Source organism: Cinclus cinclus, chromosome Z, assembly GCF_963662255.1.
Source record: "Cinclus cinclus chromosome Z, bCinCin1.1, whole genome shotgun sequence".
In the NCBI taxonomy this organism is placed as follows: Eukaryota; Metazoa; Chordata; class Aves; order Passeriformes; family Cinclidae; genus Cinclus; species Cinclus cinclus.
The window spans coordinates 72,859,126-72,876,093 of NC_085084.1; the positions used below are offsets into that span (position 1 = coordinate 72,859,126).

At 42.3% G+C, this 16,968-nt stretch overlaps 1 protein-coding gene across 3 annotated transcripts in view; it reads right to left on the minus strand.

Annotated features, from left to right (window-relative positions):
* Nucleotides 1–11,206: 11,206 nt before the first annotated feature.
* EGFLAM (EGF like, fibronectin type III and laminin G domains) overlaps nt 11,207–16,968 on the minus strand; it is a 71,326-nt gene continuing 65,564 nt past the window's right edge. For all 3 annotated transcript variants that reach the window (XM_062512717.1, XM_062512718.1, XM_062512716.1), the window contains 5 exons: nt 16,084–16,162; nt 15,573–15,716; nt 13,008–13,091; nt 11,858–11,961; nt 11,207–11,361 (listed from right to left, as the gene is read on the minus strand). In XM_062512717.1, coding sequence (XP_062368701.1) covers nt 11,207–11,361; nt 11,858–11,961; nt 13,008–13,091; nt 15,573–15,716; nt 16,084–16,162 — 566 coding nt within the window. The remainder of the gene's footprint in view (nt 11,362–11,857; nt 11,962–13,007; nt 13,092–15,572; nt 15,717–16,083; nt 16,163–16,968) is intronic.

Consider the following 16,968-nt stretch of genomic DNA (forward strand, 5'->3'; position numbering starts at 1 on the left):
CTCAGGGGTACAAACTTGGGGAAAAGAAGTGTAACACTGATTGAAACCTCAGCAAGAACTGCATAAAGTTTAAAACTTCATTTAAAAAAAAATCTTAGAATGCTCTATATTTTTTCTATCTTTTGGTTAAAGAGTTAATCTTTCCTAATGTATTGCACTAATACATTTTGTATTTCATAGCTTCAGCTCCAGATCTCCTGCTTTGAAGTGGTACAGTAGTCTGTTCACCCTCAGTGTTCAGCAGTCTTTGCACTATGCAGTAACGTAAGCCATGGAGAAATCTGTCTACTCACCTTAGCTGCTGAAGCAGTTTGGCACATGAAATTAGAGGTAGTAGGACTAGTTCCTTGAGAAGATATTGCTCTTTGGATGGTTTTTATTGTATTAGCTTTGTATGACCTGCTGCCTGGCTAATCTTTGGTGTCTACCCAACAGGACCTTCTATACAAATCCTACCTGGGAGTACAAGGTAGGATTTCTCTAGTGGCAGAAACCCAGGGAGGTTTTAGTGCCGATAATTCTACCTCTCCTTTACCAGATATGTGATGCAAAGAAAGCTTAAATGATGTACATTTGTGTGCTTAAAGGAGTGTTTAGAACAATCATCTTTTAAAAATGCTTGTTTTCTCATGTGTATCTCTAGACATGTAACTGTAACAGCTGTAACAGTAACATTTCACTGTGTAAATTTCAGGCTGTGGCATACATGAATGTCACTAGCTCACAGGAGAAACTTTTGAGAACCTTGTCTGTTTCTTGCTGTAAAACAGTGGGGAGGCATCAGATGTTAAAAGAGCTTGATCAAAAAGGGTCTCCATAAAGTCCTAACCATTCTTTTTTTAAAAAATCTCCACTTCCTTATATACTTTGTGTTTTGTTTAGGGTTTGGTTTTGGTGTTTTGGGTTTTTTTTAAATAAATAAGGCATGGGAATGGTTTTCTAAACAAAACAGATAAGGAGACTGAATTGGCTAGGCTGCTAGTAGTAAAGGTGTGAAAGTAGATGGGGAGGATGACTTATCTTGACAGACATTTGGTCTCCAAACTACAGGATCTGGCCATGAAAATAAAACCAAGCATAAGGTTAAAGCTAAGCCCAGCAGTGTGTGGTTCAGTTCAGTGGCTGGCATGTCTCTGCCACCTCCATAGAATGAAAGTGTATAGGAATTTCAAAACTGATAAAAAGGCAAAGCACTAAATAGTTAGCATAATAGGTAACAACTTCCTGTGTGTGTGTCCTGGGAGAGTGAATTGTGTAAAACAATTATAAAGTGTAAAACAGATTAGTCTGCAGGCCTGGCAGAATGCAATCTGTTCTCTGAAAGAAAAGACAGTACAAAGGGCTGATGTCCATTTGTGACCAGGCATCACCACAAGGGAAGTGTCTTAGCCTATTAGTTAGAACATTAAACTAACACATCAAAGGAAGCAGTTAAGCCTCTTGTGATTGATAACTGGGAGGAGACTAAATCATAATTGTAACTGTTTTTCATAATAGTTCTTAGAGTATTTCTTTTCACTAGTGTAGATTTGGCTTAATGTGTCCATCTCCTAAGTGAATTTTAGCTTGTGCTGGTCTTTGCTTTTAATTGAAAGCAGATGATGTCATGGACAGTGTGTATCGGTAGTGGTTTGGGATTTTTTTATAGAGCAGTTTTTCAGTGCAGAGGAGCAATCACTATTGTATGGTGATCTGAATGAGAAAAAAAAAAACCAAAACACTTCTGTAGCAGAAGAGCTGACCATGAAGAATAACTGTGCTTTTCATACAGCTGTGTATTGCAAGAAATGAAAACAAACTGCAGTTTGAGAGTACTAGCAATTTTTAATTTGGAGACAAAACTTAATTTGATTGGAAATCAGGGCAGCTGCAGAGAGCACAGAGCTCACAGGAAGCAGTTAGGGCCATTCTTAGTGTTCACATGGTGAATCACTTACACATAAGCATCACATACTCAGGTTTCCCAGTGTGCTGCTCTTCCTAGTCAATAAAGACAAAACATTTTAAATTGCTTCATTTCTTACTGATTAGGTAAGGAAAGGCTCTGCAAATACATGTTCTGCCTCAATGCTGACGTTATAAATTCTCTTTCATCTAATTTTTCATCTCTTTTTTCCCTTTTTTTTTTTTAATTCTTGACTATATATGTGGTGTTCTGACTTTCAGGATGCAGGTCAGAGAGGTCCTGTCCACAGCAATGGCTTCAGTAACAGAAGAGTAGGGCAGATGTGGGAGAGATACAGGCTTATGCAGTATCTGTAGCATCCTTGTTGCTTACTGATGAGGAGCCAGTAAGCAGCTGTCATTCCAGCACTTGAAAGTTCAGCTCCTTCACCCCTGTGGTTTCCTTTGAGCTTGTCCAGTGCTGCCTTTCAAATGCCTATCTCTAATCTTCAGCAGTGAATTCAGATGTACAAGGAGAGGTGGTGTGCTAATGTTGTGATCAGCCACCCCTAGGTGCATGAAGCAGTAAGAGTGAATGACAAGGACAGTCAGGGAACAGACTTGCTTTCTGAGCCCAAGTGCCATGTTAAACCAGTGAAGCATCTTTATGAATGTTTTTATACCAAACACTCTTTCAAAGCATGGTGCTCTTTCATAGCCTCTAAATGCTTTGATAACAATTGTAAGCTTCAGAGGGGATCAGATTCTTTGTACTAGTGCCTTCTAGCTACCTGATAAACTTCTTCAGACAAAATATTTTCTGAGAAATATCTTAGGAATCCTAAAGTTTAAATTGCATTTCTTTGCCACCATTTTGTGAAAGATCTTATCCTGCATTGGACATTTACTTTTAGTTCTTTTGGCTTTTTAATTCATTTTTTAGAAGCGTAGAAAGCGCAACTTTAAAAAAAAAATAAAAAAGAACCAAACAAACAAACAAACAAAAAAAAAACCAAAAAAAAAAAAAAAAAAAACGAACAGCCTCCAGAAGGGATATGACCAGAAGGGATTGGGTCCAAGTCAATGTCATGCCTAACTCAGTGCTTCAGTCCTCCAGGATCAGTGTTCAGACATGTTGGATATTAATGCCAAGCAGTTGCCTTCTGAAGAAAGTCGTCAGTTCTGCTGCTTTTTATTTTTGAGCCATGCCTGTCATATGTGACAATTTTAAGTTTTGCAATGGGATTTTGTACTGTTCACTGTATATGTGGAACATCAGTCACACTTGATGTATCGTGCACTCTCCTATTTGACACATTCATTATTTTTGTTTTTCTGATATGCACGAATTCTGGGATCTCAGGCTTGTGTGTTAAATTTTGGTATGGTAGATCTGCATGTGATATACCTCACAGAACTACTACTTAATATATCAACGAAATAGTAAGATAGTATTACAGGCAGGCAGTGAATTACCTCCCCTGCTATGCAGTGGCTGTATAGGCAGACCTAGAACCCAATAACTGATATTTGCTGTCTTTATTATCTCTAGTTGCTGCTTTCATGGGTATACCATTTCCAAAGGGAGCCAGTCACTGTGTTATTTGTCATGGCACAAGTGGCAGATGTGCTGTGTTTCTTCATCTTTGGTTTATGTGGGGGACCAGAACTTTCCTTTGCTAGGAACGTGGCAGCAGCATACTCCTGCTGACCTCGAGCTTTAGGCTGCACTGAAAAGGCATTTTAAAGCCACCTATTTTGTTGTTGATAGGGTCAGCTGGATAAAGCTTAGTGCTGTGGTATTTCCTGTGATCGTGTCCTCCAGGACACTCAGTTGAACATGAATAGGAGCAAAAATGAAAGAGATTGGGTGCACTGGAGAGAGAAGGTGTTTAGACATCACTCTGAAAAGGCAGTGATAAATTGTGTGCTCTATTTTAAAATAAATACTGCTTTGTAAATAGAATATTTGTATCCCTACAAGTAGGTAGAAATATAGTAAAAGAATTTGACATATATAAGAAAAATGTAATATTTAGAGAATGAGAATGCTAACAAAGCTCAGTGTACCATAAATCTATGAAGAGCTTCCCATGTAAATAGCATTTTCTGTTCTGCCACAGACTTTGATGAAGTCTTCAGTGCAAATGACATTTAATATTTATAATAACAAATCCTAACCCTTTATGCACACGTGTGCTTGCATCATCATGTGCCTAGGTGTATATGGCAGAGGAAGGTGGCTTGCAATTGCCAAAGTGATTTTTTTGGAGTCCTGTACATGAATATATACCTTCTGAGACAGTTTTGTCTAGAGGAAGAAGCTGCCATCTTGTGCTCCTCCCAACACACTTCACAACACCTGTGGTGCTGTGCATTAAGTGGTGCCCTGCGTGGCCAATGCTCAAAGATGCTGTTGGCAGTTTGCAATATTTGTTGGTTTTTTCCCTTGCCTTTTCCTTAGCCAACCTGGAAAGACAGTCCCAGACCCCAAATGCTAGACAAGGATTCAGAAATGTTGGAGCATTTAATTCCCTTGTGTTTAAGACTGTCTTAGATATCTCATTGGGAGCTGGAAAACAGTTTCTTCCACCACAATTTTCTCTCCCCTCCCCCATTTATATAATTCCGGATTTTCCCCAGTGTTTCTAAGATAGCCAGTGTTTGTTTCCTTTTTTGCACGTTATACAAACAAACCTCGGATGATGTTGGCAGGCTTTCTGTAACTTTATAAGTTGTCGCAGGGTGCATGACAATACTTCTCTCCCACAGAAACATCTATTAATTCCTTCTGCTTTTATAACTGAAAAAGTACCTCCAGAGGACTTCTGTGTTGCGGAGGGCAGGGTCTCAGCATCCCCATGCAGGTGGCTGGTCTAATGCCAGAGTGTTTCATGACAGAATGGGATTAATCCCTCTCCAGTCTCACCTTCTTGCAACAGCACTGTCCAAGTGACTTTGTGGCAAACCAGAGCAGATTAAATCCTTGGTTTTCAATGTATATCTAACAAAATCTCTAGGACAGTTCCAAATCTGCATTTTGACTGAACGCAGACTTCAGTGGAGGTATATGCACAACTTCCACTAGAAGGCTCAATACCTTTACAATTCACTTGATCTCATGTTGTGCAAAAGGTAATGAGTAAAACTAACCCCAGAACAAAGCAAAAAGTGAAATTTTCTCATTTTCACTACTTGGATTAAGAAAAATTTAAAACTAAATAGGTCGAGCAGGGCGAAGTACAATAGAAAGGTCACACTATTTAGTAGTTTTACAATATGAAACGAATCCTTGAACATCACTCTGTCAATGTTTTCTTAATGTGGTTCAAGAATGGCTTTGGATGAACAATATTTTACATTTAATAGTGTGTCAGAAGTTTGTAAAGGTGGGGATTACAAAAAGAGAAGACAAATTAATCAACTAGTGTCTGAAATCATACTTGAAGGTAGCAGTAATTTGAACTTTGAGCCTGGTGTGGCACACAAAACATCAAAACTGGTAGAATCATACAGGTCACCTGAAAAAAACACACAACATTGTACTATAATGCTGTAATGTTAAAACATATACTGTGAATAGCTTCAATTTTTTTTTAGCTCTTTTTATACCATGTTTTTTACAGCATAAAATAATTTGCTTAGAGATGTTTTTTTATGTTCTGTTTTTGTGAAGATTTTAATGGACTTTTGTTTAATAGTCAAAGTATTGTTTGCCAATTTGACATAGTCATCTATAGAAGTTAATTCTGAGAATAAATCAGTAGATTGAGCTGAAAAAATAGTCTTCATAACACACTAAATCTAATTAGTCATTCAACATATTTTTGTTGCTGAATGATACTGAAAATTTCCAGCTTCCAAATCTGCTATTGAAAAATTACTTCTTTCATGATTTTAGCAAAATCATCACAAGGCACTTTAATGAAGCTGTAGCATGCCAAGTAAAATACTGATTCAACGAAGTGTATCAATATTAGAATTTATCATCTAAGCAGTTAAACAAATGCATGCTTAAAAAAGGAAGCATGGGATCATGTTGGGGATATAATATTTCAGTGTGGCAGTTGACATTTAAGACTAAACTAAGATACGACTTTGCATACATTTTAAATCTAGTTTGCTTGCTTGATGTAACTCCTGTTGTATTGCTTGAGTGTCTAAAAGTAAGCATGTGTTTAACAATTTTGCCATAGTATTGCCATGAAATTTAATAAATATATTTTCTTACACTCTTATATGTCTCCATATTCTTTGCTTTCCTGTTTATTTTTTAAGAGTTAAATTCTGTTCATGCGCCAGTACAAACAGAATTATTTGAATTTTGTGCCAGAGTAAATAACCACAGGATCTAGCAAGCACAGCCTTGGCTTCCAGATATGCCGAGTGGGTAGTAACAGATCCTCCCCGAGTGGCTTCTCCTCAGCACACCAGACCCCAGCATGTCCAAAGCCCACTGAAGCCCTCCTGTTCTTGCTGTACAGGGCAGTGATAGGAAAAAGTCCAGGTCACTTACCCGTGTCCTCCTTGGTTTGTGACTCTAGCACAGCTGAGGTTTGATATGTGATCCCCCTGCACACCTGGGCTGAGGGTGTGCAGACATCAGCCCTGCTGACTGCATGGGGATGTGTCTGCATGGGGGACATCCCCGTGCCAGGATGAAGGGTGTGGTGGCCCAGGCTGTGCACTGTGGGGTTGGTTTGGGGGCATAGGAGACTTTCTCAGTATGTTTTAGTGGAACTGAGATAGCCACCTAATATGGTAGTTGTCACATGGGCCTTATGTTTGAGGCCATTTGTGTCTTGTCATTTGGTGTCTTAGTGACAGAAACAAAGACAGAAAAATTTAGGAAAATTCTGCCATGTCCATAAAAAGTGATGTTGTAGGCTGCCACTACTGCCAACAGAAACTATTTAAAAGTCTGCAAAACAAAAAGTTAGGGTGGAAAGCTGCTGCTTTGTTGAGACATGGGGAGTCTGTGCTCTGCAGCTCCATTTCTTCCATGCTTTTCCATACATCTCAGTAACAAAAAGTGCTGGAAAACATGGCCTGTGGGGATGGTGTTGAAAGAGCTGGCACAGTTGTTTTCCTAGAAAGAAAGACTGAGGGAAGATTTAAAAAGAAAGAGCAGGGGAAGAGGAACAATGTCATCTTTGTCTTAGTACACAATGAACAAAGAAAAATGCTGTGAATAGATGTTCAAAAGAAACCAGGGCAGTCGGTCACAGCGCTGCCAGGCAGTCTCCATCACAAGGGGTTTGACAAGAGGGCACTCACAGATGAGCGAGTCCTGTCCCCAGGGACAGAAAGCCAGGCCCTTGCAGAGCGGCAGTGACCACAGGTGCTGGCACAGGGCTGTTACTCATGAGTGAAATGCCTAAGTGTGGGATCAAGGGCACAACATTCCTTGCCCCACAGTGACCACAGTGGCTCAAACAAATGAAAAAATGGAATGGGAGAGAGTTGGGGAAGGGAGCCCCCTCTCCACCCATGCCACCCAAGAAATAAAATGGTGATAAAAGATGTATCTGTCTGGTGGGATATGGCTGTTGCTCTCTCTGAGGAAACCACAACCGTACCTTATGTAGTCCTTTAAAGTGAGGAGATTTGCCCCTTGAGGGGTGATGCTGTCGTGGAGGGAGCCGAACATGCAGAGCTGGAACAATGTATTTCCCACCCAATTTACTTTGCTGTGCAGACAGAATGAAAAGTTTTTCTGAAAAGGAAAGCCTGGTTGACAAAATAGTAATTTTCACAAGGCAGATATTGCAGGGTAATACTCCATCAAGGAATGGGAAACTTCCCAACCCTGGCAGCCCCCTCCTCCTCCCTCCTCTTCCCTCTTTTGCTCCCTGGGGCCAGGCTGGGAGGACTGGGATGGAAATGAGCTCCTAGCTGACCCAGAACAAACTAGCGCAGCAAGGATTTGCCTACCATAGGGAGGAGCATTGCTAAGTCTCATCTGGCTTTAGAACCTCCCAACTTGCTTTTTTTTTCTTTTTTCCTTATTTTCCTTTAGGATGAAGCAGGTTAAACCTAACAGCCGATTCCCAGTAGCTGGTTCCCATGGAGCTGGAGGAGTAGCAGAGAGCACGACACACTTGGTCCTGGGAGAGTGAGGGACAACCAGGAAGCAGCTGTGGCCAGCAGGCAGTGCCCAGTACAAAGCCTGACTCAGCCTGCCAAAGCTGGCATCAGGGCAGGTGTTTAGCCTTACTAAATGGAATGTTACATATTTTGGGAATAATGTAGAAAACTAGTAAGAAAAATAAGAATTGCTGTTTAAGGCAGGAGATTAAATTGCAAAGTGGTACAAGCTCTTGTGGCTGTTGCCTTAAGTGCTGGTTTGCACAGGTAACTGCAGCAAAAGGGACACAGCCCTGCCAACAGGCAGGAACTTACCCTGTTCAGCGCTGGGGTCATGCCTTGCATCTGAGTCAGCCCGAGCAATGAGTAATGTGACTAATAAACATTCCTGGAGACAGTGAGCAGCACATGCAGGCCAGTTCCTGGGAAAATGACTAATCACTCTGCCATGCACTGTCCACCTTTGCTTTCTCCTTCCCTGACCCAGCATCACTGGGGAGGGTGGCAGAGGGTGGGAGGGGCAGAGCGTCCACACGCGGTCAGATTTTCCTCATTTTCTGGTACCGGTCTCCTGCTCAACCCCTGGAGTGGAAACCGCAGTGGAAGCCCCCAAGCTTTACCAGGAAGAGTGGAGACGTAGATGAGGGATGTTTCTCAGATTAAAAGGATGCAGAAAGGATCTTTTAATGATTTGAAGAACTCATCATCTCTGCTATTCACGGCTCCACCCCGGCCCTGCCGGCTCCGCACAGCTGCGCTGATCGTGCTCATCCTGCACCGCTGCAGGGTGATGCTGCCAGCCCCGAATTCCCGCGCGGTGATAAGCGCACTTGGAAAGAGGCGTTTGGGGAGCAACCGTTTGCTGCTCTTCTTTTTCCACAACAACAGCAACAGAGGTATTTCCTACCCAACCCCCTTCCTACCCGGCATTTCAAAGGAGCTGCATTTGTTTTGGAGAAGTACTGCCTTGTACCAAAGCTCCCGGTATTCTGCAGTAAATTATCTTAAAATAGAGACCTCTCCCACCAGATGTTTGTCTTGGAACTGGTATCCAAACCTTGTGACAGAAACGAAAGGATGGGAAAGGCGAGGAACATAAGACAGAGCAGAGGTTGTGTTTGTGGACCATGGTAGAGCCCCATCAGCACCAGGACAACGTGTCCAGAGGATTAGGGGTACAGCCAGTCAAATCTGCCTACTCTGTGCCAGGTCAGAACAGGCCACTAGCATCTGGAAAACCCTTCAAGCTCATAAAATGTAAATTTTCCCTCTCAAATAGCCAGCGACTCAGATGCGACCCAAGCACAGGCTTTGTCAGCCACTCCCACAGGGCTACACTGAGGAGACAGAAAAACCTTCCGCCTCCAGAGATTTTAGTTTTCACTTTTTTTCAAACTCTGCACATTTTCCTTTTACATCTCAAGGCATCAAATTCCATTCACTTTCACTCCAAAGGCACATCTTGATCTGGTATACTTTATCCTGCTTTTTCCCAGCCACAGAGTGTTTCTCCTTCTCCATGGGGCTCCCCAAGCCAAACAAAACTTTGCTTCTCCTGGGAGGAGAGCCATGAGTGTCTCCAGCTCCTCTGCAAGCTGCCCGTGTCTTCTACAGACCTCCTTTCCTTAAGTATCATTTGAACAAGTGGAGGAGTACAGGTGCACATCACATGATGGCACCACTATGTATTTTTATTTTACTTTCTGTTTCTAACAAGTGCCTGCATTTGTTTTTAACCATTGCTACCTTATTTACAAGGAGCACAAGTACTTTCACCTAAGAGATCAGGGCATCCCTCTAGCATGAGGTGTCCTTGGGCAGGTATTTGCCTGTACCATTATCTAGATTTGCAGCAGGTGGGATGAATCTAGGGAATGTGTGTCAGCTCTCAAGGAGGCAGAAGCACTCTGAGCATAGAAAAATGCAACATTTCTTTCACCACATCAGGTCCTTTCAGCTCACAGGCATTCACACAAACCTGGGCCTCTGAGGAAGTTTGTGGCTCTGGCATGTGGCAGGCTGAGGGGTGTCCTGCCACATGGTTGGTGCCTCATCCTCCCCTGACCCCTTCAAAGGCTCACTCATCCACTTTGAACAAAAAATTAATTAGTTGGAAGAAAAAAAATCCAAATTATGAAATTCTGGACTACTCTTTCAGTGTCTCAACAGCACTCTATTTGCCTGCTTTAATTATACTTTGGCAATCAAGGTTACGTAAGTGCTGGTCCAGTGCCTAGAAAACATAATATTTTAAGAGGACTTTGACCTACCAAGGTCTCTTGCAATCCCTTCTCTCATTTTTTCTTAAAAAAAAAAATATAATAACACAGTAGCAAGTATTTGCTTTTTTTTTCCTAATCTTTTAATCTGTTTAAGGAAAGCTTCATCATGTACAATTTTAAACTGTCAAAATTTACAGAACAAAAAGAGTCAAATGTAAAACTGGTCATAACTCACAAATATCCCCATTAAAACTGTATAATACAGACATTAAGCCACAGGTCACTTTTCTATTTTTAGGAAAGTGTGCAAAGAGCTAATTGTATAGTACATGTAGATGTTAAAAGTGATGCCATGTAAGTAGGTCTGCTGCTGCTATAAAAAATAGACAAGTATAAAATTACTTCTACAAAATTGGTTCATTGCTTTTGTTGCTTGTAATAAAAAAGTAGATTTGTAAGAACTTTCCTCCTCAACAAACAACAATATTTTGAAACCAGTCATTGTAACTCTTATCCTGTTACACAGGATGAAACATAATTTAGCTAAATCAGAGTGGTAAGGAGAACTGCTTGTTCCAGGACCTGCACGTGAATGCAGAAACATGCTGCCCAATGGTGTATTTGTTGAACAGCACAGTCACTGTATCACTGCAGGGTGGGATAATTGCAGGTGTTTCAAGATTGCTTTCTCTGATACTACAAAAGATAACCTAAGGACCACAAAACACAGTCACTGAGCTACTTGTAACATCACACTGCCTTTTGCACTGAACCTTTAGCATTCACTAAACACTTAAGAAATAGAGGGCATGGTTCATACACAAAATGCTTGGTTTCATTTGGACAGGAAAGGAGAGGGAATGGGAGGGGAAAATGTTCTTTTTTTGTTGTTTTTCGGTTTCCCTTTGGCTTTGTCACCTTCCCAGATGGCAAACATGGTCCGGCTGTAGAGGACTGCGTCAGCCACACACACAAGCACACGACAGGTCCTCAGCACCGGGATTCCTCTCTTGTCACTTGGTCCCACATGTGTTGATGTTCTTCCCGTTGGCAGCATCCTCCACCAGCGAGATGTGGTAGTCAGTTGAGAGTGTGAGGTGGGAGATGCAGCCCACCAGCCCCCGCAGGTACTGCCGGTTCGTGTGCAGGGCAATTTCCTTCATGCCACCTGCGGGAAAGGCAGCCGTCAGAAACTTCACCAACACAGGCATTTGCCCCTGCTTGGCAGACTGCACACCCAGCAGTGCCATTCCTAGTGCACCTCAGAAGGGAATTTTAATTTATAGGTTGCTCTGTGTTGTTTTAAAAAATGATTTTAAGCACTTGAAAGTACAGAGGGAATAAGCAGGAGGTCATGAACTAGGACGCTTACTATTGCAGAAATTGTAAGAGCTGAATAAGCTTGTGCCTGGTGTGGGACTTCCAGCTGCATCTTGCTGTTTTTCTGTGTACCTTCCAGGAGTACCATAGGGCATCCCATAGTGCTTATCCCCTCTTATACCCATTTCCCCATCCCACTCAGAGTGGCCTCCTCACAAAAAACAGGCTGTGGCAGACTAGAGAATGCTGTGTGACACCTCCACCAGGAGCTGAACAGAGCTGGAATGCCCTGCCTTGCAGCTGACCTCATATCTGTGTCCTGAATGTGAATAATTAGCACTCACCAACATAGAGATCTCCATTGATATTTAATTGCCTCATCTTCCCAGGGGATTTACCAGTCCTGGCACCATAATCATCCACCGTTACTTTGCCAGACTGTCCATCCCTGCAATGAAAAGCAAATAACTCTCATTCATACAGCCTACAACTGGACAGGAAGAGGAGCAGCAGCATCTTCCACTCGCCAGGAGATCTGAGCAACTCAGAGCTTAGCATGGTTCCTGGTGAAGGCTTGGAAATGGGAAGGACCACAGACAGAGCGTACTACGGCAATCCAGACTCTTCAGGTTTGAGGATTTTTTAATAGATGTCAAAGACCTGCAGAGTATGCAGGACATATTTGCAGAGCAGAAAGTGCTGAAAAAGAATCAAATTGGACAGGTGGGGGAGAGGGGTGTGATGGACACATTCAGACCTATTATTAAAAACCAAATGCAATGTTAAAAGTCAACAGCAGAAGCCTCAAAAGCAGGGAAAAAATGGAAAAGCTATGGTAAAATTTATTCATAGGCAGTTTTGTTCCTCAATAGAGCCATTTTACCTATGTTCAGTAACAGTACTGACAGAAAAGCTACTTGATGGGATCCTATTCTCACTGAATCTGGTAGCAAGTTAGGATAAATGTCAGACTGTGATTTCCAGGGAATCAACCTCTCACAAAGAGAGGGATGTACGCTTTCCCTGCTGGACACAGTTGCCTGCCATGAGGTAATGAGTTATAAATATGAGTTATATATATGGTCCAAGATGTCTGCACCTCCCCCAAATAGAAAAACTAGGTTTACACTGTCTGTGCTCCAGTGCTTGTGCCAGCCCACAAAATGCTCACCAGGGAATTTTAAAATGCAGACATTAAAGAAAAATACTCTTAACTGAAATGGTATGGGTTTAATAGAATGTCTGTCACAGCCCCAGAATAGCCCTGCATGACTTTGGCAGCCTGCCCTGAGCTGTGCCGAGCTGGCACTGTCACCTCAAATAATCCTGGTGTACACCATCCTGAAACAGCCAAGCTGCTAACAGTTCCACTCCCGAGCGATGTGGGAGTGTGGAGCTGACTCACACCCCACCAGCACCCATGCACATGCCAACCAGCACCTTTAATGGCAGGGTGGCTCCCAAGTGGCCCCCAGATGAAGCCTGGGCACTTACCGAACAGCTTTGACTCTGTGCCACCGGCCGTCGCTGAAAGAGCCGTTCACTGTGATGGAAGCAATGCCACTGCCCAAATTGTAGCTACAATTGAAAAAATTGAAATGTTACTGCCTTCCTTGGAAGGACCAGCTGCCTGCCAAGTTGCTCAGGCATCCTTACTCTCTTTTGGCTCGGATTTTGGGGCAACCAGTAGAGTCCTTTGGCGTCTCAGCAGCAGTGTTCTTATTTTGGAGAGTCAGTCTCATGGACCAGAAGGCAAAACTTCCTGAGTCAGAATGGGTACCATCACCACCTTCCCGTGGGAGCAAGAAGAGAGTCTCTGCATGGCCATTCTCCCCCAAAGCAGGGGATCACGAAAGTCAGTGATCTATAGACCTTTGGTCTAATGAGAGACAGCAGTGGGAAGTTGCAAACATGGGTAATAAATTTTTACAAGAGCAAATAAGCATCTGATCTATAATGAATCTACAGATCATCTGAAAAGAAGAAGTCTAATAGATGCAGATGCTTCAGCTGCCACTCTAATTACTTCTTTGTATTTGCTTCTACTAAAATTACTCAGAAGATGTAATATCCCTATCATGTTTACACTTCAGGCATCTTAAATTCTGGGTCTCTGAAGCTTGGATCAACCTTAACAAAAGAGAAGTAGCTGCTCAGCACAGTGAGCTCAGTGCTCAGGATGAAGTAGCTGCTGCTGGACTTCAGCCTGTACCAAGCAGGAGGGATTAAAGCCAACATCACCATCTCTTAAAAAAGACTGAACATGGAATGAACTCATGGCCAGGGTGAGGTTCTCAGGAACAGCACATTAAACTGTGAGCTACCCAGAGCAAATCTATTACCCTAAACCTGTTTCCTCTCCAGGGGTTTAAGTGAGTCTCAGGCAAGTACCCCTTTTTACCCAGGATGTAGATATCAGCCTAGGTCAAAAACAACAAGAGGACTTGGGTGCTCAGGATTCCATCAAAATATCAGACTTTTGATAACAGAAATGATATTCATATCCCTAATAAATCCCTCTACAACAGCTATCACCCTACAACAGTGAAATGACCTTCGACAGAAGCAGGGAGCAACAAAAAATAATTTACAGCAGTAGGTACACTGTACAGAGAATAAGGCCATAGAAAACAGGAAAGTAAAAGTGTGTTTTGGATTTCAAATTGGATTAGAACATAGACATCTAAATTTGGGCTGAAGGAAAATTCTTCTGACCAGTTCACAGCCCTGATAGTCTCTTGACTTCACCTCTTAAAAGGTGAAAATCTAGAATGAAGATCAACCTTTCAGAATGATTATTTTTTCTGCATTTTTCCTTTCACCATCTTCTTTGATGCTCCCCTTCAGTAAGCAGTGATTGCTTATGAGGGTTTTACTTTGGTAGCTCAATTTTTTACCTTCCTAAATGAATGTGGAAGGTACAAATATTTCAGTAAAATTCAGCTGGTTTGGTCTAAAGCCTTCGACTATCTTCATCTCTGGGGAAGAGCAACAACCTAATAAAAATTGCACTGTGTTTCAGAAACAGAATAGAGTGGCCACTTACTCCCATGAATCTTAGAAAGACTGTCCCTCCAAAAGACATTTTGAAAATGCACAACTCCCACAGAGTCAGTCCCTTGTTTATAAATTAATGAGGAAACTAAGAGTTTTTGCCAAGCTAGACATTGATAGATCACATTTATAAAAAAGTTTAAAAGAAAATAATTTAAATAGAAACGTGCAACATATCTACACACCCATGGTAGCAAAGAACAGCCAGTTAAGTAAAGTAAAAAAAAAATAGCTTAAGTAATAAACTCTCTGCCACATGACCAATAGTGTCCCACAACAGTGCACAATAGTGATGGCATCTGTAGTTTGCCATTTCAGTATTTGCCTTACACAACCTAAAGGAGCACTGTGAGGAAACACAAGGCTTTCAAAACACAGGAGTCCCAAAAAAGCACCACACAGGGTCTTCTTGAGTGTCTGCAAGGGAGAAAGAGATTCTGGAGCAAGACCCCAGCATTTCCCAATGCTCTGCATTTTCACAGTGGTATTACAGCTTAATTTAGCAATTCTGTGGATGGTGGCAGAAACAAGGTGTGGTGACAGCTGTGTGTGTGTGTCACAGGGCTGGATATCTGGGGGTTTGAGGTGGTGGAAGCCCTGCTCCTGTGTGCACTGCCTGGCAAAGAGTGAGTCCACAGTGAGCAGTGGCACCACCAAAGCTTGTCCTCAGTCCCTGCCAGCCCCACCCTGCTCTGCCCAACTGAGATAGATTTGAGAGGCATGTGGGGGGCTTGCCAACAGTGTTCATCCCCTCAAAAGAAATCTTTCAGAAAATCACAATAAAGCCCTGGTGTCTGAAAAATCGAGAAGGAGGAGTGATGCAAATCTTGCAGCGCATTACCTCTTCAACCTACATCCTTTCCCAGACAGCAAATAGGACCCATCATTGAACAAAACTTTGAGGATGAGATGTCTCACACTGTGGTAAGGAACAAGTGCACTGTATGTGTTGCACCTACTCCTTTGGGCCCTGTGTGCTACTCAAACAAGGGCGAGAAAGTTTACCTGAATATCAATGCTCCCTCCTGAAGGCCTAGAGAGATGAAATCACTGTTAGGTCGCATGGGACTGTTTCCCCTCCACATCAAAAGGCCTTCCTTCATTGTAGTTTTAAACCTCATGAATACATTTGTTCTTGTTCCTGATACCCTGTTTAATATAGAAGAAGGAAGTAATAGTAAAATACTAAATTGTGCCAATCTTCTTTCCAAAATCATAAAAGATGATGCAGTATTTCTTCTCTGCTGGTCTAGTGGGTTACTCTCCTGCAACTCATTTACATGTGAAGGATTTTGGTTCACATCCTATTTCAATAATTTCATAGTGGGGGAATTTAACTCATCTCTGCAGAATCCCAAAAAATAAAATTTAAAAATTTAAAAATATGGCAGAAATAAAGTTAGAAATATTATAAATACAGCATAAACCTGTTCATGTACTACACTCTTCCACGTAAGTTTCCTAACATTATAACATTTAAGAAAAAGCATACTTAGGTCCACAGAAGATACACTACCTTTTCAGGATATCTGGATTATCATATGTGAGGTAACTGCGACCAATAAACTGTGGGATTTCAATTGCTTCTGTAATGGCTGAGAAGTAAATACAAAAAAATAAAGATGAGTGTCACATAGCTGACTTGGAAATGGAAGGAAAAAAGGAGACAAGGCTCTTCTATTGATTTATTCCTGAAGTGGCAGGTACCTGCCAGCATCACAGAACTGAGCTGAACCCACACCACTTTGCAAAAAGGCACCGCCAGATTTTGCCTAAAAATGTAGGGGCAGTAGTCAAGGGAGTTTAAATGGTTGACAGTCCCTCTACTTACAGCCTCCATGCCAGGAACCCAACATATTTCTCCACCACAAATGTTAGTGCATAAAATTATGAGGTATTGGGAAAACACTGCAGATTTTCTCTTTACCCCCATTTCCACATTCCTTGATTCTCCAAGTGGTTCAACGCTCCCTCCTGCCAAAGCTCATGCATTAACCACCTTTGTTTATAGACCAAGGAACTCCTTCCCAGCTGCTAACAGAGTACCATATGCAGAGCACATTAGGGACCTCTCACCCTGCAAAGGGAGGCTGAGAGGCAGCACAGACAACCTGTGAGCTCCCTGTTTTCTCTTTCAGGGTATGTGGCAGGCTGCTGCCTGCTCAGAGCCCACCCCTGGGGTGCAGTGTGGGGAACAGGCTATCTCCAGGGAAGAGTTACAGAGTCCAGAGTCCCAGATCACTTTAGAAAACAACTGCTACTATGCTAAAGGCTGCATGGCAGAGGCTGGTGTATTCAACACTGCAGTGCAGCCTTGGGGGTTGTTTTCTGTGTGCCCCATGTAGCATTTCTCTAGGGACAGCCCCAGGTACCCCTATGGTGTGCAGCTGGGACGGTGGCA